This window comes from Adelges cooleyi, unplaced genomic scaffold, assembly GCF_023614345.1.
Source record: "Adelges cooleyi isolate 19-005CV unplaced genomic scaffold, UGA_ACOO_1.1 ACOO_flye_CR_arks_rails_tigmint_CR_PRNA_0, whole genome shotgun sequence".
In the NCBI taxonomy this organism is placed as follows: Eukaryota; Metazoa; Arthropoda; class Insecta; order Hemiptera; family Adelgidae; genus Adelges; species Adelges cooleyi.
In genome coordinates, this window is record NW_026095750.1 from 563,453 (window position 1) to 589,546 (window position 26,094).

Below are 26,094 nucleotides of genomic sequence, written 5' to 3' on the forward strand. Positions count from 1 at the left end.
CATCAACATCATACTAATAGTAGTACCAGAATAGCCTTAAGATGCGTAAGTACGTTCATTCCGTTTAGTTTAGGTAATGCAAATTGTGCTCTGCATTTTGAGTTGACCATAATATATGTAATATTACTGTACCGACACTAAGTAGAAACAAATTATTATAATACACTAAATAATAAATTACAAATTTACTTATTCAATGAATATTATTTTTATTGGTAGATATGTAACGACACAGTAAATAGTAATATATTATTTAATAACAAAATGTGTTTTGGAATAGTTGATTAGAAAAATAGGGGTATTATTAAATATTATTGTATTATTACAATATAATGATAAACAATGATATTATTATACATTTTAAAAATTACTTAGTAAATATTTTTATTTTCATGATGTGGCATTGATCTTGGATATTTTAGCTATGTTTGTACACAATAATTTGGCATTAGCGCGAACTGTCTAAAAAGCAATTAAATATTAAATGACTGTGTATAAACGTAATCGTTTACTAAAATTAGTTAATACATTAATATTGTGGTTTATATAAGTTAGGCTTCTTTATAAGTCACCACGTGCAGGATGTTAACATTTTTATTCAAGTAATGTAAAACATTTCGTCGATAAACTCCAATAATAAAATTCTGCCATTTCTTCCATTCTGTATTATCGGAATGTAGCACTCTACGTTTTTAACTGAGATTATTGCATTTTAAAAATGTATAAATGGCTTATATTTTATTATCTATGATCAATCTCGAATTACACCTTAAATGATTAAAAGCCTCATGATAATTTTTAAAGATCACTTATATCGATCAGTGCTCGAAGTAATCTCGACAATGTGCTGATAAGTAGTAGATGCTCGTAGTAAAAACATGACCGAATTGCATAATATTTATTTATTTATAGTTTATTCATGAACTTAGCTAAATATCCCACTCGTTCCTTTATACCTCTATTAGAGAACGAAAGTCTCAAGTGGCTTACATTAAATTTATTCGGATGCATTAACCTCGTGCGCCATACAATATAATTGCATGATATATACTTTTATCTAACCTTTAGTTATTTCTCAACTGCTGAATGGTGGATGTAACGGGTACTTCTTGACCTGAAACATCAAAAAAACTAACTCAAATAGTTGTCTTTTCCTATTTTGTTTTTTATTTTTCCAATACCTCTTTTGGTATAATAATTTTTAATTGTTGATCCAAAGTATGTAACTTTGCTAATGTTCACGAGTTATTAATTATAGATTTTTAATTAATTTTACAACAATATATTTTAGATGGATATTTATCATCCAGCTTACCATCGTTGGGTGGTGATGGTGGTCGTTGTGGTTGTGCTGGTGTTGGTGTTGGGATAGATGGTAATGGTCCGTATACTTCTCTAACTGACACATCGAACAAAATAAGTCAAATACTTGTTTATTTGTTTTATTTTTACAGCCTATACGTATATTATTTTTTATAGTTTATACCTATATTACTTTAACTATAACTATACTTTGTTTATAATCACGAATTAATAATTATACTTTTAATTATTTTTACAACAATCAATTTTAGATATTATCGTCCAACTTACCATTTGAGTGTCGTGGTCTTAAGGGAACTCGCGCATCTGAAACATCGAACAAAAATATCTCCAAATAATTGTTTTTTATATTTTAGCTTTTTTGTGTCTGTATACAACACTGCAACTTTTTTAATACTGGACCAACTCCTTCGAGTAGCAACTCTACAATCAATAAATTTGATCTAGTTGGTACTTTTGGGTGGTAACAGTTGAAAAAGTTCACTTCTTCACAGTTAAAATTTGGAAAAACATATCAGTTTAAAAGTTTCAACTTTAATGCTATAATTTCGATAAAAGGGTCAAATCGAGTTAAAATTTATAAGAAATATTTAATGCACCTATTTTGAATATTTATGACTTAAATTAAAGTACATATTTTATCGTTATTATTTTATAGAGAATGACTTTAGATAAGAAGTAAATTATATGGAATTTTATTAAAACATTAAAAAAAAAAAAAGCCAGTTAAAATGGGACGGGGCATAATGGGGGACTATACTGTACTTGGTTTGGACTGTACTGGCTTGAAAATACTAACTACTGATTCGCACCGAAGCGTTTATTTGAAAGTGATTTTTATTACTTTAAGTTGTAAAAATTCCTGTAAGCCTGTAACCTCCCCGTCCCCGCTGTACTGGCTTTTTTTTTAATTATAATATTCCAAGTACCTCTGTTCTACAATTTTTTGCTGTTAATTCAGTTAAGTGTTTAACTTTGCTAATACTCGCGAATAATAATTATACATTTTTAATTAATTTTACAACAATAAATTTTAGATATTATCATAACATACCAGTTATGGGTGGTGGTCTATCTGGGGTTGGGAGTGTGGGTACTCTTAAATCTGAAACATCGAACAAAATAAGTCAAATACTTGTTTAATTTTTATTTTTAAAAGTTATGCATACCTATATTACTTTAACCTATAGCTATAACTTTGCTTACGCCTACGAAATTCAATTTTTAAATAATTTTACAAATAGACATACAAGATTATAAAATATGCTAATGAACATGGCAGAAGTATTCTTATTGTACTAACGTAAAAGCATTTATAATATTTTTAGCATTACTAAAATATAAAATGTTCCCATTATTTTATAGGTAACTAACAAATCCAATAATTTCAGAAGGCTATCGTATATACATATTTATGGTTAATTTAATTATATTCTTGTCTTCAGTTGTAATAATTGTAAGACTGCTACTATACTTATCTTTGTCAAGCACAAAAACTGATATCTCTCAATCCCTAAAAAAAAAAATGTATACACAATTTCACATTTATTAGCAGTACCTAGTTAATTTAAGTTAACACTGGTCTTCTTAAATATGAAACAAGTAAAAGAAACATGTTAATACTGCTAAAGTATTTATATTTTCATTATATTTAAATCGTTTGAATAGGTACCTTCACGAGACCCTGAAACATAAATAATAAATATGTATAATATAAAATTAAAATAAAATTAAACTATTTTTATACTTGTTTTTCTCTAAAAATTCTTTATTATTATTTAATTTATTATATTATAGCTTTATTGATATTGTTTTATATACTCGATTTTTTTTATGTACCTGTAGTTGCCGACAGCATGACGAAAAATGTTGCTGTTAAGTATAAAAGCTTTTACAATTCATAATGAGTGAATCTTATATATATTTTCTTTCAAATGAAAACACTAATTCAAATTTTATGTTAAAGAACGAGAAAGTTGAATACTATACTGGCCAGTGGGTGCATTTTCTTACATTATATATCCAACAATTGTATTATTTAGCATTATTTATTAGCATTATAATGTAAACAAGTTATAGCAAATATCCGATGAAATGACATATAAAAAACATTGTTATTATTTGTGTTTTGTCGAAATTTATATTTGTTTTTCAAACGTATTTGATATTAGTTCAGGCTTTGTTGACATGGTAATCCATATAATTTAACAACATGATACTACCCTTCCTCCACGTTGACATAAGCGGATGTCATGGGCGGGCGAACCGCCTGCAACACATACGTACAGTGCTACAGGGTTGTTACACAGTGTAGTACATTTAAGTATAACCTTAAATTATTAATTACATCTAAAACAAACCTATCTAAAACCGTATAAATGAAAAACGACAAAAATCTTACTCGAAATTATAGAGAACGTTTGGAAAGCGACTGGCGGCTGTCCTCCGGTGTCAATTTCCCCCACAACCCTAACCTTACGGCTTGCTTATAATAACTTAAATTGAAATGGAAAAATAATTAGTAGTGGCCAATTTGCCCTTTTTATAGTTATTATTTTATTACTGGGTAAATCATTTAGCAATATTAAATTCAGGAGTGGCTAAAATATTTAATAACATTTTTTAAACGCAACTGTTACCTCACAACAGCCGGGCGCAAAACGGTTTTTCAGTTTTCACTCATCAACGGTGTATCTTATTATCATTTATGATTTATCGATCAATAATAATAATAATAATAATAAACATATGGAAAAAGAACTGAATAGCTGATAACTCTAATAACAGAAATATACAACGTGGCTACTTGACCCGCTATGGCCACTTTGTACACCGTTCCCCTAAGTAAATAAATAAAGGGGGCCCAGTGTTCACATATAAAAGTACAAATATCGATAAAAGCATTATAACTAATGACAATTGTGTGCTTAAAAATAAAATTTAAGTATTAGGATGGATACGATTAGAATTGTTCCCCTGTCCATAAATTGTATTGTCATAATTACCTATAAGTACATCATAATTAACAATATAATGAAAATATGGTCATTATCTGTTAATTTACTAACACACATAGCAACCTGGAATTCGTCTACAATCAAAGTACTCAAATCGTGTATTAATATTTTTATTTTGCGGCCTTACTATACTTACAGATTTGTACAATTTTGAACATCCCTTCTGCCCCAAACTGCACATCATTCTATCAGTAAAAAAATAAACAATAATTATACTGTATTTCTATACGTGTTTAACTATTAGACTGTATTAGTCTTAGTGAATAATGATAATATTATTATCATTATACCTAAGTATACTGTCTAAATCGAACATCAACTATAAAAGTGTGCACAGGATTATTTCCGGTAGAGTAATTTAATAACCTGACAAAGTAATACTCAATTTAAAACACACGGTATCTATTTCTGTTTTTGCGTTGAAATATTATAAAAACTAAATGCCCTAAACTATATAAAAAAGCTGGGTGAATTCCAAAGTTGTTGGTTGAAGCCTGTGATTAAAAAAAACGGTAACTGCGTTTTATGATTAATTTATATTATTCATAATACTAATAGTTGTTAGGTGTATTTCAACTTATGATCACTAATGTTCCTACTCTCAAACACGGTGTGTGTTTAGAACGAACCATAAAAATTAATTTAAAAAAAAGTATTGAAGATATTTCCATAATTGCTGAACCGATATTTTCATATTCAAATGATAAAACTATATTTTAATGACTTTTTTTAAAATTATTAGGTTTTAGTTTACTAAGAATTTCGCTTGGCCGATGCTGGCTTGGTTAGAAAAGAATACAATTTATAAGAGGAGTATTAGAAATATAAACAATATTTTGTAAGTAAATTAGTTATTGATAGTACTTTAATTAACTAATATCGTTTAAATAACTATTATGTATGTGATAGAAAAATGTTTGTTCACAACGATTTATCATCTTGCTAAAACGCATATATGCTACATAAAACCATTTAATTTGTTGATTAGACACAATTTATGTGTACTACAACTAAAACAGTGTACGATTAGCTTTAATATAAAATTGCTTAATGTAATGTAATGATTTTTAAACAAAAATCCGTAACCTTTTTACAATAGTATCTGAAAATGTGTTGTATTTATTCACTCAACATTCCTTTTTTAATTTAATGACGTCTTGCACAATACAAATTAAAAACACCATCTGCCTTAAATACATGTTGTACTATAATACAAAAGTAGCAAAATGAATCGAAAACACACATTTTTACCAAGGGAAAAACAACAAACTTAGAAAAAAAGATTGTATTTAATAATTATAAAATAACTCACATAAACACGACTGGTCGATTAAGTTAACATAAATATTGTAAACAAATTTTAGTAGAAAAAAGAAAAAATGTAATAAAAAAATCAACAGTTAGTACAGTAGACTATAAACATCTTTTAATAAATAATACAAATAATATAATAACCCACCTAAAATTTAACGTGTAATTAATGCATCATACAGATAAAAAAATTTAATTAAAAGATAAAATACAGTTTCCATAAAACATAATTAGACGGATAAAAATAAATTAATATTTTTAATTAAAAATAAATTTTAAAATATAAATTTACATAATACTCGTATATTATAAATCATTTATATTTAAAACAAACAGTAATTATAAAAAATATATCAACAAATAATATACAAATAATAAATAAAATTTATAACTAATATTTTGTATAATATGTAAGTTATTAAAAAAAACATATAGGTAGCACAATAAATCAGAAACACAGTAATACAGTGTAATAAATTTAAAATATCAAAATAATTTAAATACAACGTAATTTTCATAACTATGGTTAGTTGGATATAAAAAAATACGTATTTTTAATTAAAAGCTAATTTAAAAATATAATCTTACTTGATAATATTTTAACAAAATAACAATAGTAATAATATTATCTACTATTTCTCATGTGTAAATTATGGAACTAAGGAATTATATTATCAAAATGTTAACACTAAAAATGTATATAGTCTGTGAAAAGAATTATAAGTCAAATAGAAAACGTCAAAGTAATGATCATTAGTTCATATTAAATTGTGGGTTAAATAAAGAGCAAAATAATGAAAATTTGTTACCAAAACTATTTTAAAACTGTCAAATAGTCACGAAAGGTAAATGAGGTTTTAGTCGTGTGCTTTTGCTTGATGTTTTTTTAAAGTATTTTGGTGACCATACGATTTTTTACAGACGGAGCATTCATAACGTACCCCACCAATATGTATGCGTTCATGAGTTTTGAGGTTAGATTGTGTATTAAAACCTTTTTCACAGATATCGCATCTAAGGGGATTCTCGCCGGTATGTATACGTGCATGTCTCTTGAGATTAGTTTGTTGACTAAATGTTTTTTTACAGACATCGCATTTAAAGGGTTTCTTGCCAGTATGTGTCATTTTATGAGTTTTGAGGTGTTCTTTTCGTCCAAATGTTTTTTCACACACATTGCATTTAAAAGCCTTTTCGTCCGTATGAATCCGCCAATGTCTTTTCAGGTTTGATTTTGATGAGAAACTTTTTAAATAAATAGGACATCTTTGTTTCGAGTATAGTTATCAATAGAGTTTGTACAATTTGAAGTGTCGATCTCGTTACACGGATAATGAATACTGCAACACGCATGAAACAAAATAAATTAATTTAATGTTGAACAAATTAACAAACAGAATTAAATATATTTTGATTTTAAACTGCGTTTCATTCACTAATTCGTCAGTTTCGTGTTTATTGTTGGATACATCATAATGCTCATCAACTAAGTAATTACCAAAGCCTAAATTATTATTTTACTGTATATTCAGACTTTTATCTATAAATAGTTCAATAGCTTTGGCTTTTGTGTAAGCATAGAAGGTCTATTACCTAAAAGGAGAGTAAAAAAAAAATATATATATTTTTTTTAATATACTTAAAATTTGGATTTATTTATAATTCACTATCAGACCATTAACAGTTTAATTTTTATAGAGATAAAAATAGAAATTACTTATGTATTATATATAAAACTTTTAAAATAGTATTTACTAAACAATTATTTTAAAAGAGTATACATTTTACTGAAAATTTAACTAATCGATAACAAGATTTAAATAAACTCATATGTTTAATATAATTTAAACCCTTATGATTTATAATAGCTTAAAGTGAATTAAGTTACTCATGAAAAGTTGATGTTTCTCTTTACTTTTTATAATGTCAAAAATAATTGTTTAAACAATATTATTAAAACTATTTTAAAAATGAATTATGACATCATCAATTAAATTTTTTTTTAAATTACGGAGGAAGTCATAGTTACAAAAGCTTAATTGTTTTATCTAGTAAAAAATGGTATTAAAATTGACTTACTCATAAGTATTGTTGACTTCATTCTTTACTATACACTCCTCTATAGTAGAAACTTCATTGTTTTTGAACTGCACATTTAACGGTTTGGGTGCAATGACTTCAAAGGAGTGTTGTTCTGTTTCATCATTTTCAAGTTTTAGTCGTGTGCTTTTGCTTGATGTCTTTTTAGAGTATTTTGGTGACCATACGTTTTTTTACAGACGGAGCATTCATAACGTACCCCACCAATATGTATGCGTTCATGAGTTTTGAGGGTAGATTGTTGACAGAATGTCTTTGCACAGACATCGCATTTGTAAGGTTTCTCTCCGGTATGTATCCTTTCATGTTTTTTGAGATTAGATTTTTGACTGAATTTTTTTTCACAGACATCGCATCTAAAAAGTGTTTCTCCGGTATGTGTTCTCTCATGAGTCTTGAGAGAAGACTGTTGACTGAATTTTCTTTCACACACATTGCATTTAAAAGGTTTCTCCCGGTATGCATTCTTTCATGAAGTTTGAGACTAGATTGTTGACTGAATTTTTTTTCACACACATCGCACTTAAACGGTTTCTCACCGGTATGTATCCTTTCATGTTTCTTGAGATCACATTGTAGACAGAATGTCTTTGCACAGAAATCGCATCTAAATGGTTTCTCACCGGTATGTATCCTTTCATGTTTTTTGAGATTAGATTTTTGACTGAATTTTTTTTCACAGACATCGCATCTAAAAAGTGTTTCTCCGGTATGTGTTCTCTCATGAGTCTTGAGAGAAGACTGTTGACTGAATTTTCTTTCACACACATTGCATTTAAAAGGTTTCTCTCCGGTATGCATCCTTTTATGAGTTTTGAGGTAAGATTGTGTATTAAAACATTTTTCACAGAAATTGCATCTAAAAGGTTTCTCTCCGGTATGTATACGTGCATGAGTTTTGAGGGTAGATTGTTGACAGAATGTCTTTGCACAGAAATCGCATCTAAATGGTTTCTCACCGGTATGTATCCTTTCATGTTTCTTGAGATCACATTGTTGACAGAATGTCTTTGCACAGAAATCGCATCTAAATGGTTTCTCACCGGTATGTATCCTTTCATGTTTTTTGAGATTAGATTTTTGACTGAATTTTTTTTCACAGACATCGCATCTAAAAAATGTTTCTCCGGTATGTGTTCTCTCATGAGTCTTGAGAGAAGACTGTTGACTGAATTTTCTTTCACACACATTGCATTTAAAAGGTTTCTCTCCGGTATGCATCCTTTTATGAGTTTTGAGGTAAGATTGTGTATTAAAACATTTTTCACAGAAATTGCATCTAAAAGGTTTCTCTCCGGTATGTATACGTGCATGAGTTTTGAGGGTAGATTGTTGACAGAATGTCTTTGCACAGACATCGCACTTAAAGGGCTTTTCGTCAGTATGAATCCGCCAATGTCTTCTCAGGGATAATTTTGATGTAAAACTTTTTAAACAAATACCACAATTAAATAGGACATCTTTGTTTCGAGTATAGTAATCCAAATAGTTTGTAAAATTTGAAGTGTCGATCTCGTTACAAGGATAATGAATACTGCAACACGCATGAAACAAAATAAATTAATTTAAGATTAATATTTTATAGCAAATATTAATATTACTATAGTTATATGTGTTAATGCATCAAACAAGCATAATTTTAAAGAAATAATTTCAAGGATTTGGCATACGACACATAATTACTAAAATAGTTGTACTTTATCTGTTTGTATTTATGTTATTTTAAGTGGCAGCTCTGAGGAGCTTTTAGAAAGTCGATAGTGTTATTTTTATGTTCACAGGTAACTGCTATTTAGTAATCATGGAATAGTAGGTCGGTTTAGACACCATAATATCCCCAAAGGAGGACTTGAAAGTAACTTATGCTTACTCTTAGTAATCAAACCTCACTTATAACTGTTATTTGTGACATGCAGGATTCTTTTAATAATTAAAGTAAACAACCTCATCACTAAACCGTCAATCAACGTTTACTTAAAACGGTAATTTATGCTTAAATTCTATTTTTCTTTGTTATGTCCGTGGTTACCTTAAAATATGGTTTTTAATTCGTCGTTTTGTCTTAAACGATTTTTGGCAGTAATAGCAGTCATACAACGGTGTTAGCTCTTTTTCAGCATCAAACAGTTCATGCCTTACGATTTCAATATCTGATTCGAAAACACAATCATTGAAGCATTCTTTTTCAAATTTGACATTCAAATCGTCGTTATTGCAGCTAAATTTACAACAAACAAAATTGACATAATTTATATTTTGTATTAAAATTAAAAAAAATATATACATAATAGTAACAAAAAAAAAAGAATAAAGAACTTGCGTGTATGTTAAAATTTACCATGACACAGAGACTAGAAACATATTTCAAGGGTAAAATACTTGAAATCGTTGTAGGTGGAATGATAGAAAACAATATAACATGGTAAATATCATGAGAATGTACGGTAACATAATGCAGTAATATAGACTTAGACCGGTCATCGTACCCACAATTTTATTTTTTTTGGTATTTTGGTTTAACATCATATTGATAAGAGGTAGATATAGTTTTAAAACAATCTTTAATCAAACGAAGAAGTGGTTATTACTATAAGTTAAATGTCAGCAAACGCTAACGTCGATACCAACGATGGGTTTATAGAGGAGGACGACATAATTACAAAAGATTAATACATTTTTTTAGGATAAAATTTCTTATTCCTACTATGTATAAAACACGTTTGAACATTTTATACAATATCAACATTTTAAAATAAAATTTAGAAAGGGTTAAAATTAAAAATTGTAAAAAGTCCTTCGACCGATCCTAAGTAAACTTCATGACAAATTCAGATCCGTTTTTAGATTGCCTATCGGATCACTGGCTAGGCCTGTGCGATGGAATGAAAATTATGTATTTTGACTGAAAAAATGGTCTATATGGAGCCCCTTAAAGGTAAAATTATTTTGCATGGTAATTTTTTATTCAACTAATACATATTACAGTATTATTTATAAAGCAACAGTAATTATTAACTTTTAATATAAATTGAGTGGCCATAGACATAGATTGGGTCTCCTATCGACAGTTATTTTCAGTACCTACACTATATTTTCATTAAATATAATCAAATTATTTATATATATATATATATAAAAAGTGGGCCAGAGAAACAGGAAAATTTGAAAGTTTTAGTGGCAGCCCTAAGGAGCTTCTAGAAAGGCGATAGTGTTATTTTTATGTTCACAAGTAACTGCTATTTAGTAATCATGGATTAGTAGGTCGGTTTAGACACCATAATATCCCAAAGGAGGACTTGAAAGTAACTTATGCTTACTGTTAGTAATCAAACCTCACTTATAACTGTTATTCGTGACATGCAGGATTCTTTTAATAATTAAAGTAAACAACCTCATCACTAAACCGTCAATCAACGTTTACTTAAAACGGTAATTTATGCTTAAATTCTATTTTTCTTTGTTATGTCCGTGGTTACCTTAAAATATGGTTTTTAATTCGTCGTTTTGTCTTAAACGATTTTTGGCAGTAATTGCAGTCATACAACGGTGTTAGCTCTTTTTCAGCATCAAACAGTTCATGCCTTACGATTTCAATATCTGATTCGAAAACACAATCATTGAAGCATTCTTTTTCAAATTTGACATTCAAATTGTCGTTATTGCAGCTAAATTTACAACAAACAAAATTAACATAATTTATATTTTGTATTAAAATTAAAAAAAATATATACATAATAGTAACAAAAAAAAAGAATAAAGAACTTTAAACAATATTATTAAAACTATTTTGAAAATGAATTATGACATCATCAATTAAATTTTTTTTTTAATTACGGAGGAAGACATAGTTACAAAAGCTTTATTGTTTTATCTAGTAAAAAAATGGTATTAAAGTTGACCTACTCATAAGTATTGTCGACCTTATTCTTTATCAAATACTCCTCTGTTGTAGAAATTTCATTGTTTTTGAACTGCACATTTAACGGTTTGGGTGCAATGACATCAAAGGAGTGTTGTTCTGTTTCATCATTTTCAAGTTTAATTTTCAACATTTTATACCGCTTCCAAACTCTATAATTGACATTTATAGGACAAATTAATTACAAAACTTTACTATTTTATTAAGTATTAAATTTAGTAATAACAATGATATAACAAAGAATAATTTAGTTAACATGATTTGAAAAATAAAAAACCAACAAAGTTTTGAGTGGTATATTTTGTTTTTTTTTAATATTTAAAACTAAATAATAATTTACTAAAATTAGATGAATAACACAAAACTACAAGTACGACTTGTTGGTAAGAATCTAACACGATAAAGATTAAAACTAGACGATAGCCCATTTTGTCGACTATGTTAAATTAAAGTGACATTCTGTGTCATTCAACCAAACTCCGAGCAATTAGTAAGTAATAAACAAACACATATGGATTATAATTCTATTTATTAACAAGCAGCATTCTAAGTCAATGGAATACGGAAAACACGACAATAATGTATACAAAACGGTAGGTACTCACATTACGTAGAACCGTAAACCGCTGTTCACGGCTGCTACTTAAAATGTATAACAAATGAATTACAGGCAAGACAAAACTCAATTGGAACTCATTAACGAAACACAACGCAATACGTTAAGTATTTAATATTTATCACAGAATTCGACCAAGTTATTTTGATTAAAATCTAAAAAAAATTACCAATCGGACCCGTAGCAACAATAATGAAAACAAATTGTTTCTATGGCGCTAAATCTAATTGAACTAGTTATAATCAACAGAAAGGATCGATTGCAAAATAAAAATCTCAAATACTAACAAAAACAAAGTTTGTATTTAATGTAGGTTTATTAACGCGAACTGCAAGACAAATGACAATGTAAACATTTTCTAGACAGATTTGTGATAGTGTGTGTTTGTATGATAACGAGTGATTGTCACAGGTGGAGGTACACCGCAGCATGGAGGTAAACTGGGGTTTTATAAGGCATACAAATCAATTTCCCAACTTAAAAAATATATAAGTAGCACAATAAATCGAAAACACAGTAATACAGTGGAAACAATAAACTAAAAATATCAAAATAATTAAAATAAAACGTAATTTTCATAACCATGGTTAGTTGGTTATAAAAAAAATACATATTTTTAATTAATAACCAATTTAAAAATATAAACTTACTTGTTAATATTTTAACAAAATAACAATATTATCAACTATTTTTCATGTGTAAATTATAGAACTAAAAAATGATATTATAAAAATATAAAAACTTAAAAATGTATATAGTCTGTGAACAGAATTATAAGTCAAATAGAAAACGTCAAAGTAATGATCAATTAAACGATAGTAAACATTGAAAAACTATAAAAAAATTAAAGCTGACACTTATTTTCCCTTTAAAATACCTATATGTGAATAGGTAGTTTTTCTTCGTACTAAAGAAAAAAAACAATACACTTTTATTAACATTTTGAATATATATATATATTTTTTTTTATAGTATAATTTAAATATTCTTTTGTGTTTTATTATAAAATATGCAAATAAAAACTCAGTATATCGATCAACTGGTAGCTTAGTTGAAAACCGTGGTACAAATCTAAAAGAACTAAAATGTGTGTATTATATAATTTGGTAAATAATATAGTGAGGAGTTTTTACAAACAGCCAGTCTACTATAAAATTGTGTTTATGTATCTACTTACACTAATTATTAATTAAGCCATAGTTCTAAAATATTATATATGTGCGTTTTTTTTTACTTAAGCTATCACGTATGATCTTTACTGAACACAGAAGTCTATCAATGTTGAATCTATTATCTTATGTAATATTTAATATGGACAGTTAAGATATTTAAAGTTATTTCGCTTGAATTAAATTGATACATTACTAACTAATGAATTTAATTTATTTTTTCCAGAGCTGTTAATTTAACTCATATTTCTCCACTTCAAAATGTCATAGACCAATCAGATATTATGTGCAATGTATATAAGCTTAACTAATATTTAAAATCAATTAATAAACTGGCTTTTCCGTTACATAATAAGCAAGTTTAATTATTTTACTCTTAATACTGTATTTTTTGTCAAACAAGAGACATACCTATTAGTATATTTAGCACGAAGAAAGTACTTATTAAATGTATCTATTTAATACTATACATTATCCATTTTTTATACATTCTTGTTTTAACTTTTAAAAACATATTATTAAAGTTAAAATTAAATTGTCAGTTCTTATTTTTGAAGTTAAATTATTTCTCAAGTAGTATTTAATAATAAATTTTTCTAAACAAAAACTTAATTTAAATTTAATAGAATAATGGCGGTGTATCGACAAAGTGTGAGATATTAAAAAGGAATAAGGTTTTAACTTAACCGACAAAACATTAAAATTTTTAAATTTAATTAAAAACATTTCTTTCTTTGTTTTCGCTGCTTTTTACTTGTTTATTACTAGGCCCTGGTTAGCAAAGATGCTTGTTTTTAACTACTTAAAGTTGTATTAGCTACATTCTTAACTTATAAAAAAATTAACTGGAGCAAGTAAAAAGTTACTTTTTAACAAATTCATCTGAAGTTAAACCAACGGCTAAAAACTTATTACGAAAAATCTGAGTAACAAATGTTCACACTACATTTGTTAATCGTCATACTTACAAGAACATTACCTTTATTATAATAGCTTTATGCTCCTGTTAATTATCACGGTGACAACGTTTAAATTTCAAATAAATAATTATCAGAAATTTTTCCAAAAATTTGAAATTGTTACCCGTTTTTAAGATTCAATTTTAATAGATTTAAGTTATTCAAAAACATTAGGTTATAAACCACAAAAAAATGGTGATTTCCAAAGTTTTTAAGTTTAATTAACAATTTATCTATCTGATATTGTTACTTAGTTGTGCCTACTTAAAAAAATCTACAGAAATATCTAATTTCGATTTATTATATATTTTTTGCAAAAAGAACTTTAGCAACAGATTGGTAATAATTACTAAATCCTTCGATGAACTGTTGATGAGACATCGTTTCTTATACCTAAACAAATAACGTTATTAATTATGAAAATACCTTATTGTTTTAAATCAAGCGAAACCAAAATTAACTATTAAGTATTTTAATAAATAATAGAAACAGTATAATAACATATCATTTCTTCAACGTGTAAATAATGCATCAAACAAATTTTTTAAAATATAAATGTAGAAAGAAATTTTATACAGATGAAAACATAAAATTAATAAAATTAAAAGATAAAAATAGTTTCTATAAAAATGATTAGTCGGATAAAAATGAATAAATATTTTAAATTCAAAACCAAGTTTGAAGTATAAGCTTACATAATACTCGTATATTATACATTATTATGTTAAAATTTAAATTATTATAGCTTCACTATTATAACTGTAATTTAATATTTTTATGTTTGAGAATAATTAGTTTTCGAGTACCTTAACCGGAATTACAAAATATGATTCGACAAAGGTGAATAAAAAATTGAATTTTAGCTAAATAACCTAACCTAAGAAAAGAAAACAATCAGTATAATTTTAAAAAAAATGTTATTTAAACATTTACACAGAAAGTCCGACTATTACGCTGTGCTGATTTATATACAGTTTCAAATATAATATAAATTTAAAACTCAAGTTAAACTACTAACAAAAAACCATCAATTCAAAATTAACTTGTATACGAGTTTCTAGCCAAGACATTGCCTGAATAGATTTTATAATTTATACATTTGTTTTGTGTGTGAGCTAGAGAAATGTACTATAAAAAATATATTTCAGCACAATATTAATTCAATTAAAAAGTATATTTGATATTTATCTTTTTTTAACTTGGACGTTAAATGCCTTAGCTACCTATAATTACCTCGTAATTAACAATATAATGAAAATATGTTTATTATCTGTGTTAATTTACTCACACCTAGCAACCTGGAATTTGTTTACAATCAATGTACTCAAATCATGTATTTTAATTTTTATTTTGTGGCCTAACTATAGGTACATAATATGTATAGTAAGTAGTATAGTAGCACTATATTATAGTTTTGAACAATTTTGAACATCCCTTCTGCCCCAAATTGCACATCATTTTGTTAGTAAAAAAAATAAACAATAATTATACTATATTTCTATACGTGTTTAACTATTAGACTGTATTAGCCTTAGTGAAATATTATTATCATTATAATTAGGTATACTGTCTAAAACGAGCATCAACTATAGAAGTGTACACCGGATTATTTCCGGTAGAGTAATTTAATAACCTGTCAAAGTAATACTCAATTTAAAACCAACGGTATCTATTTCTGTTTTTGCGTTGAAATATTATAAAAACTAAATGACCTAAACTAAATAAAATAGCTTGGTGATTTCGAAAATTGTTGGTTGAAGCCTGTGATAAAAATACGGTAACTGCGCTTTATGATTAATTTTTATTATTCATAATACTAATAGTTGTTAGGTGTATTTTAACTTATGACCACTAATGTTTCTACTCTCAAACACGATGTGTGTTCTTGAGAACGAACCAATAAAACTAATAAAAACAATGTATTGAAGATATTTCCATAATTGCTGAACCGATGTTTTCATATACAAATTGAAACGCTAAATCTATATTTAAAATACTTTTTTAAAATTGGTTACAAAAAAATACAATTTGTAAGGGGAGGATTAGAAATATACACAATATTTTGTATGTAAACTAGTTATTGATAGTACTTTAATTAACTAATATCGTTTAATTAACTATAATATATATGATAGAAAAATCTATATTCACAACGATTTATCATCTTGCTAAAACGTATATATTATGCTACATAAAACAATTTATATTGTTGGTTAGACACAATTTATGTGAACTACAACTAGTAGTATTAGCTTTAATAGTAAAATTGCTCAATGTAATGTAATGTTTTTTAACAAAGGTCTGTAACCTTTTTACAATAGTATCTGAAAATGTGTCATATTTATTCACTAGACATTCATTTTCAATTTAATAAAATCTTGTACACTACAAATTAAAAACACCATCTTCCTTAAATACATTTTTGTACTATAATACAAAAGTAGCAAAATGAAACGAAAATACAAATTTTTGCAAAGGGAAAAACAACAAACTTAGAAAAAAAAATTGTATTTAATAATTATAAAATAATTCACTTAAACACGACTGGTAGATTGAGTTAACATAAATCTTGTAAACAAATTTTAATAGATAATAGAAAAATGTAATAAAAAAATCAACAGTTATTTTAGTAGACTATAAACTTATTTTAATAAATACTAGAAATAATATAATAGCCCACCTATAATTTACCGTGTAATAAATGCATCATACAGATGAAAAAATTAAATTAAAATAATTAAAAAATAAAAAAACAGTTTCCATAAATATGATTAGACGGATAAAAATATTTAAAATTAAAAATAAATTTTAAAATATAAACTTCTAATACTCGTTTAATAAAAATAATTTATATTTAAAACAAACAGTAATTATAAAAAATATATATGACCAAAAAATATATAATACAATTATATATGAATAATAATACAATTTACAACTAATATTCTGCATAATATAAATGTTATTAAAAAATATATAGGTAGCACAATAAAACGAAAACACAGTAATACAGTGGAAACAATAAACTAAAAATATCAAAATAATTAAAATAAAACGTAATTTTCATAACCATGGTTAGTTGGATACAAAAAAAAATACATATTTTTAATTAATAACCAATTTAAAAATATAAACTTACTTGTTAATATTTTAACAAAATAACAATATTATCTACTATTTTTCATGTGTAAATTATAGAACTAAAAAATGATATTATAAAAATATAAAAACTTAAAAATGTATATAGTCTGTGAAAAGAATTATAAGTCAAATAGAAAACGTCAAAGTAATGATCAGTTAAACGATAGTAAACATTAAAAAACTATAAAAAAATTGGTAAATATACTCGTATATCAATAATTCATATTAAATCGTAGGTTAAATAAAGAGCAAAATAATGAAAAATTGTTACCAAAACTATTTTAAAACTGTCAAATAGTCACGAAAGGTATATGAGGTTTTAGTCGTGTGCTTTTGCTTGATGCCTTTTAAGATGATATTGGCAACTATACGATTTTTTACAGACGGAGCATTCATATCGTACCCCACCAATATGTATGCGTTCATGAGTTTTGAGGTTAGATGGATGACAGAATGTCTTTGCACAGACATCGCATTTGTAAGGTTTCTCTCCGGTATGTATCCTTTCATGATTTTTGAGATTAGATTTTTGACTGAATTTTTTTTCACAGACATCGCATCTAAAAAGTGTTTCTCCGGTATGTGTTCTCTCATGAGTCTTGAGAGAAGACTGTTGACTGAATTTTCTTTCACACACATTGCATTTAAAAGGTTTCTCTCTGGTATGTATCCTTTTATGGTAGTTGAGGTTAGATTGGTGACTGAATGTTTTTTCACAAACGTCACAATTAAAAGGTTTTTCTCCAGTATGTGTCATTTTATGAGTTTTGAGGTGTTCTTTTCGTCCAAATGACTTTTCACACACATTGCATTTAAAAGCCTTTTCGTCCGTATGAATCCGCCAATGTCTTTTCAGGTTTGATTTTGATGAGAAACTTTTTAAACAAATACCACAATTAAATAGGACATCTTTGTTTCTAGTATAGTTATCAATAGAGTTTGTACAATTTGAAGTGTCGATCTCGTTACACGGATAATGAATACTGCAACACGCATGAAACAAAATAAATTAATTTAAGATCAATATTTTATAGCAAATATTAATATTACTATTATTATATGTGTTAATGCATCAATCAAGCATAATTTTTAAGAAATAATTTCAAGGATTTCGCACACGACACATAATAGTGTTGAAATTTACCCATTTGAAAATATTTTTACTTGTGTTATTTTTTAAAAATATAAAATATAATTTTTTATATTTTCAAATATAGAAATTAGAAAATATTTATTTATTTATCTTGTTTACAATGCATTAAATATTGGATTTTAAATGACTTCGTAAGTATTATAATAATTCAAATCTAAATAAGTAACGGTCAGTCTACATGTTTTATACATTTATAGAATATAAAAAGGGCGAGTATGTAATTTTGTATACAAAATATTATAAAATATTACTAGCAGTAGAAATACTCTGAATGTTATTTTTTAAGAAAAAAAAATAAAATAAAGAGGAGTTGAAGAAGTAGGAAAGTACGACAGAATCATAGAATTAAATATTCATCTCATCGAAAACTATAAGTAAATTAGCATTGAGAATAGCTACGAAATAAAAGAATAAGAGTAAACATGAATGTATGCAATTTTAATTTTATTACAGACAATTAAACGCGAAACAGAGACTAGAAATATAATAAGAGGGCTCCATACAGACCATTTTTAAGGAGTTTTGTATAGGCAATATTTAAGAAAAAATTAGTTTAAATAAATTTCGACCAAGTCAATAAATTTACCGGTTAATTTGTATAAGCTTCAAGGTATTATTTTTAATTTAAATCATTTTGTCTATGAGTAAAAGCCATTTGAGTTAATACAACATACATTTTTTGTTCCATCGCACAGGCTCAACCAGTGATCCGATAAGTAATATGAAAACAGATTTGAATTCGTCATGAAATTTACTTGAGATCGGTCGACATACTTTTTTGATTTCTTATTCCTACTATGTATAAAACACGTTTGAATATTTTATACAATTTCAACATTTTAAAATAAAATTTAGAAAGGGTTAAAATTAAAAATGGTAAAAAGTCCTTCGACCGATCCTAAGTAAACTTCATGACAAATTCAGATCCGTTTTTAGATTGCCTATCGGATCACTGGCTAGGCCTGTGCGATGGAATGAAAATTATGTATTTTGACTGAAAAAATGGTCTATATGGAGCCCCCTTAAAGGTAAAATTATTTTGCATGGTAATTTTTTATTCAACTAATACATATTACAGTATTATTTATAAAGCAACAGTAATTATTAACTTTTAATATAAACTGAGTGGCCATAGACATAGATTGGGTCTCCTATCGACAGTTATTTTCAGTACCTACACTATATTTTCATTAAATATAATCAAATTATTTATATATATATATATATAAAAAGTGGGCCAGAGAAACAGGAAAATTTGAAAGTTTTAGTGGCAGCCCTAAGGAGCTTCTAGAAAGGCGATAGTGTTATTTTTATGTTCACAGGTAACTGCTATTTAGTAATCATGGAATAGTAGGTCGGTTTAGACACCATAATATCCCCAAAGGAGGACTTGAAAGTAACTTATGCTTACTGTTAGTAATCAAACCTCACTTATTACTGTTATTCGTGACATGCAGGATTCTTTTAATTATTTAAGTAAACAACCTCATCACCTAACCGTCAATCAACGTTTATTTAAAACGGTAATTTATGCTTAAATTCTATTTTTCTTTGTTATGTCCGTGGTTACCTTAAAATATGGTTTTTAATTCGTCGTTTTGTCTTAAACGATTTTTGGCAGTAATTGCAGTCATACAACGGTGTTAGCTCTTTTTCAGCATCAAACAGTTCATGCCTTACGATTTCAATATCTGATTCGAAAACACAATCATTGAAGCATTCTTTTTCAAATTTGACATTCAAATTGTCGTTATTGCAGCTAAATTTACAACAAACAAAATTAACATAATTTATATTTTGTATTAAAATTAAAAAAATATATACATAATAGTAACAAAAAAAAAGAATAAAGAACTTTAAACAATATTATTAAAACTATTTTGAAAATGAATTATGACATCATCAATTAAATTTTTTTTTTAATTACGGAGGAAGACATAGTTACAAAAGCTTTATTGTTTTATCTAGTAAAAAAATGGTATTAAAGTTGACCTACTCATAAGTATTGTCGACCTTATTCTTTATCAAATACTCCTCTGTTGTAGAAATTTCATTGTTTTTGAACTGCACATTTAACGGTTTGGGTGCAATGACATCAAAGGAGTGTTGTTCTGTTTCATCATTTTCAAGTTTAATTTTCAACATTTTATACCGCTTCCAAACTCTATAATTGACATTTATAGGACAAATTAATTACAAAACTTTACTATTTTATTAAGTATTAAATTTAGTAATAACAATGATATAACAAAGAATAATTTAGTTAACATGATTTGAAAAATAAAAAACCAACAAAGTTTTGAGTGGTATATTTTGTTTTTTTTTAATATTTAAAACTAAATAATAATTTACTAAAATTAGATGAATAACACAAAACTACAAGTACGACTTGTTGGTAAGAATCTAACACGATAAAGATTAAAACTAGACGATAGCCCATTTTGTCGACTATGTTAAATTAAAGTGACATTCTGTGTCATTCAACCAAACTCCGAGCAATTAGTAAGTAATAAACAAACACATATGGATTATAATTCTATTTATTAACAAGCAGCATTCTAAGTCAATGGAATACGGAAAACACGACAATAATGTATACAAAACGGTAGGTACTCACATTACGTAGAACCGTAAACCGCTGTTCACGGCTGCTACTTAAAATGTATAACAAATGAATTACAGGCAAGACAAAACTCAATTGGAACTCATTAACGAAACACAACGCAATACGTTAAGTATTTAATATTTATCACAGAATTCGACCAAGTTATTTTGATTAAAATCTAAAAAAAATTACCAATCGGACCCGTAGCAACAATAATGAAAACAAATTGTTTCTATGGCGCTAAATCTAATTGAACTAGTTATAATCAACAGAAAGGATCGATTGCAAAATAAAAATCTCAAATACTAACAAAAACAAAGTTTGTATTTAATGTAGGTTTATTAACGCAAACTGCAGGACAATGCAAACATTTTCTAGACAGATTTGTGATAGTGTGTTTGTGTGATAACAAGTAATTGTCACAGGTGGAGGTACACCGCAGCATGGAGGTAAATTGCCCATTCTTTTTCAATTTTGACATTCAAATCGTCGTTATTGCAGCTAATACTAAAACAAACAAAAGTGCAATACTTTATATTATTCTATTAAAATTAAAGCAGTTAATATAATTAAAAAAACAGATATCATTAAGAAATAGTCAATAAATTAAATTTTTATAAAACTGATATAAATTTTATTTTTTATTTTTATTAGACTAACAACTTTAAAAAAAAATATAATATTTTATGTTAATGTTTTGTTTTTTTAATAGGTAACTAACGATTTAGCTTTTAAATATTTAGTCGTATAATAACATACAGATACAGTTCGAAGCGTATACAAAAGTATTATGAACACTTTTAGAATAAATATGTAATGAATAAATTATTCTATATAAAAAAATACAATACTATTCGATTGACGACCTATGAGCTCTACTCTTGATTGAATTGTGAAATAGTTTTGAAGAATTTTCGTGTCAGTAAAGTATTAAAAATTAACTTTAACAAACCACAAAAATAAAAAGATTCACCTAGTTGAAACAATTATTTTTATAACTTAAATAGTATGTTTATATGAATAGGAAAAAATATATAATAATTATATTTCATGATTTTTTATGACATAAATTAATTTAAGAGTATTTTGAAGAAACTATTAGAATTTAAATTTAGGTGTATTTCTATACCTAACATGCTTATTGGGTTTAAAAGAAAAACAGTTTGGCTCACATTGTTTTACATATATAAACTAAATATAATTTTAAAAAAACATGAACTTATTTGGAAAAAAATGTTATATTTTAGAACACTGATAACAATTTTTTTTTTTTAAAGATTTTAATTTTATTTTATTTTTAAGTCAAATTAGCTTAAATATTTTATTTTATTTCAAAACATGATCTATAAACGATATGATACTACAAAATCATATAAGCTTTATTGTACATTGTAATCAAAGTTTAAGCTGTAGTATCTGTTATTTACTAGAATGACTATTGACTATTGCTATTACTGTTTATGCAAATTAAAAAATCGCCTTACGCTGAAGTATTTTCATCAATTTCTTTTAAAATTAAACATTCCTCGGTTTTAGAACGACCATTGTGTGATTGTGTAATATGGTGGTTCAGTTTTCGTTTAGATGAAAATTGTTTTGAACACACACTGCATCTGACCGACTCTCTTTCGTCCATCAATTTGTCATTTGACTGCAGAATCAAAGGTTCTTCCACTTGAATCACAGTTTCAAACACATGATCATCAATTTGGTAAATTTCATGTTTAATTGTAATATGACTATAAGTCTTGTTATCTCTGTAAATAACAAATCGCAAACTATTATATTACAGCTGTATAAACAAGATTTTAACTACTAATGTATCAGTTTATTGTTTTTCTTAATTGTAGGCATGACGGGAAGAATGTATACTAGGTTAAGGAAAGTTATAGTAGTGTAAGTTTTTTTTGCGTTTGTTAAAGGTACTTTTTTAAATAATGTTTTAAAACAAAAATTACTAATATATAAAAAATCAAAACAAGTTACTTATATCTAAATAAATATAGAGGAACTTAAATTTTAGTCAATTTAGAAGCACAGTGAAAATTCACATTTCACTTAACTTTTTATAACACCAAAAATAACTGTATTTAAATATTAAACTAGTTATTCATCAACAATTGATTTTGTAATTAAGTAAGAGAAATTAGTTAAAACTTTATTAAATACAACTTTTAGTGTCCAAAAAAATAATTGAATCATAATATTGGAAAATATTAAAATCTTATAACCATATGCTTATCATATCATTATACTTCTAATAAATATATTTAAGATCTAATAACAAATTGAGACTTTTGTCGACAGATACAATTCACTTGTAGGTCAGATTTACACATATGTTATTTACTATAATAAGATGAAAAGTATATTTTTTGTTTGTACCTTCTAGTTAATTTATAATTAAAACTGAATAATTAGAGGTACTACACATCAGAAGCTAACGAAGAGATTTCTCTCCATCTGTTCCAACATAGTTTGTAGTTGAAATTAAAGGCCAAAAAAATAAATAATTAAAAAACTAATTTTTATTCGTATTATTAATTTAATTAATAAAAAGCAATTTTATAAGGGAATACCATAATATGATTTCAGAGTAATATCATTAAAAGCAATAATATTACAACAAAAACGTTTGATGTCTCTTCTGCCTTGGCAACCAGATGCCATGTTTTCTTTGAGTAATATATTTACAATGAAGTTCTCCCAAAGTAAAACCAAATACAAATAAATCATCAACAGCAAAATGTGTAAGTAATTTTCAGACTAAATTGAATTCACAAAAAGGTATTAAAAAAAAAAATAGTATTATAATTCAATACCATAGGATTTAAGAGTAACATCATTAAATGTAATGATATGACTAAATAGGGATGATCACTCTCCTGCACTGTCAACCAATTGCCATTGATTTTTACAATTATTTTGTAATCAAATATAAGTAGAAACTTGTTTAGTACTTAGGCATGGTATTTATGGTTAAATTGTGTTTACATACAACATATAATTTATTATTAACTACTGCAGCAGTGCACCTGTATCGAGCAGTGGGCATTGGTATAATAATCTCCGTCCATACTTTTGACTTTGTATCATAGTATTCTACAGAATTCAAATAATTCTTATTTGAGAAATCATAGCCACCGACCTATATCATAAAAATATACATCTATATTTTCTTGTACACAATGTGTATTCGTTATGTTACCTACAATAAAATTAATACATACGACATATATGTACTGCTTTTATGTACAAACAGCAAAATTTGTTCGTGGTTTATTCAATGGCTCTGTAGAAACCCATAGTTTTGATTCTGACTTTAGATCAAGCTCGTCTACATGATGGACCCATCGACCAGACTCATCTGCACCACCGATGGCAAGTATTATCCCATTTTCAGATACTACCATATTTGAGTCTTCACGGTTAGGATCGCTCAGTTTTCATTTTAAGTCATTAACGTTTCTAATATCCATATACTTTACACAGGAACCGGCACTGTTTGAATGACCAGTGATTGCAAAAACAATCTGAATTTACATAAACACAAACGTCAGGTGATACAAGCACATAACTAGTACAATTATTGTGTACCTATAACGTGTAAAAATCTAGTTTTTAAATGTCTACATACATTTGATGAGTCGATTTGAGTACATCTTCCAAGAGTAGCTGGTGGTTTTGATTTGATGTAAATTTTAGTGATATTGTCTAAAATTCCTCTCATAACTAAAAAAGCATAACAATAATAATATTTATTTAAAAGACACATCAAACATATATTTCACTTATAGGCGCTATTGTATGTACAAATAAAGGGCAACAATTTAGTTTGGAATATCAACAATATATGCTTGCCATTAGTATTATTTCGCACTAATGAATGATCATAAATCCTTAGTAGTCCTTCTTTTGAAATTAAAGGCGAACGTAAATATTTCATAAGAACCGGTAACAAGTCATTAAGTTCATCTGTGCTATAGCGTATCCAACCAATGATAAAATCAAATATCTAAAATAAACTCTAAAATTATTATTAAATAACTGTAATAGAGCCAACATTATAACAAGTAATTTTTTTATTTATTATTAAGTCACAATTATTATACCTTTTCCTCAGAATCAATTACAAAATCATCACGTGCAATAAACTCGACAACATCATCAAACTCGAAGCCATAAATAGGGCTTTTAATGCTTGATCCGAATTCACAAGCATACTAAAAAAACTCTTTGTTTTATTATTTAATAATTTAAACGTTGCGATCATATGTCGCACCTGATTACTAACGTGAAATGGTATAAAAAATATAGCCAACAGATATTGTAAATCTTTTCATCTAATATTGATTTGGAATTTTTCATAAAACTAACACAATTTGTAGGATTTATGTTTTCTTTAATATGTTTAAAACATAATATATTTAAATTATATGATTTAGACCATACATGTTAGCAGCCATCAACAGTTTCTACAAAATATAATAACAAGTAAATAAAAATAGTGTAATATTTTATAAATTGTATATCCTATTGCATATTTCCTACTTCGCAATTATTTTCTTTAATATCCAGTTTACAAGTATATGGAAATTTCACCACAAATTCTAAAATTTCAGAATCTATATCATTTATAAGAATCTAATTTTTATTTCTTTCTCTAAACTGTCCACTGAACATCGTACAAAATACATGACTCGCAGAGGCCAATATTTGTCTGTGTGCTTCTATTTTTAAGCTTTCATCGGTAACTAAGGTAACATCACAAAATTCTTTTT

At 26.6% G+C, this 26,094-nt stretch overlaps 2 protein-coding genes and 1 long non-coding RNA gene across 3 annotated transcripts; all 3 read right to left on the reverse strand.

Moving 5' to 3' along the window:
- Nucleotides 1–6,508: 6,508 nt before the first annotated feature.
- LOC126837082 (zinc finger protein OZF-like) lies at nt 6,509–21,583 on the reverse strand. The gene is made up of 5 exons (XM_050571214.1): nt 21,326–21,583; nt 20,705–20,872; nt 20,279–20,467; nt 18,412–18,538; nt 6,509–6,877 (listed from the first exon to the last, which is right to left on the reverse strand). Exons 2-5 carry the CDS (start codon nt 20,851–20,853, stop codon nt 6,509–6,511), a joined length of 834 nt encoding a protein of 277 aa, XP_050427171.1. The 5' UTR covers nt 20,854–20,872; nt 21,326–21,583.
- Nucleotides 7,852–12,523, reverse strand: LOC126835035 (gastrula zinc finger protein XlCGF7.1-like). The gene is made up of 5 exons (XM_050567374.1): nt 12,276–12,523; nt 11,655–11,822; nt 11,228–11,416; nt 8,954–9,285; nt 7,852–8,198 (listed from the first exon to the last, which is right to left on the reverse strand). The coding sequence occupies exons 2-5, from the start codon at nt 11,801–11,803 to the stop codon at nt 7,867–7,869; spliced, it is 1,002 nt and encodes a 333-aa protein (XP_050423331.1). The 5' UTR covers nt 11,804–11,822; nt 12,276–12,523; the 3' UTR covers nt 7,852–7,866.
- Nucleotides 21,584–21,655: 72 nt separating the features above from the next.
- LOC126835497 (uncharacterized) lies at nt 21,656–25,046 on the reverse strand. Its single transcript, XR_007685216.1, has 5 exons — nt 24,951–25,046; nt 24,544–24,846; nt 24,349–24,461; nt 22,798–23,070; nt 21,656–21,820 (listed from the first exon to the last, which is right to left on the reverse strand). It is a non-coding gene; the product is annotated as an uncharacterized LOC126835497 (long non-coding RNA).
- Between the last annotated feature and the right edge of the window lie 1,048 nt (nt 25,047–26,094).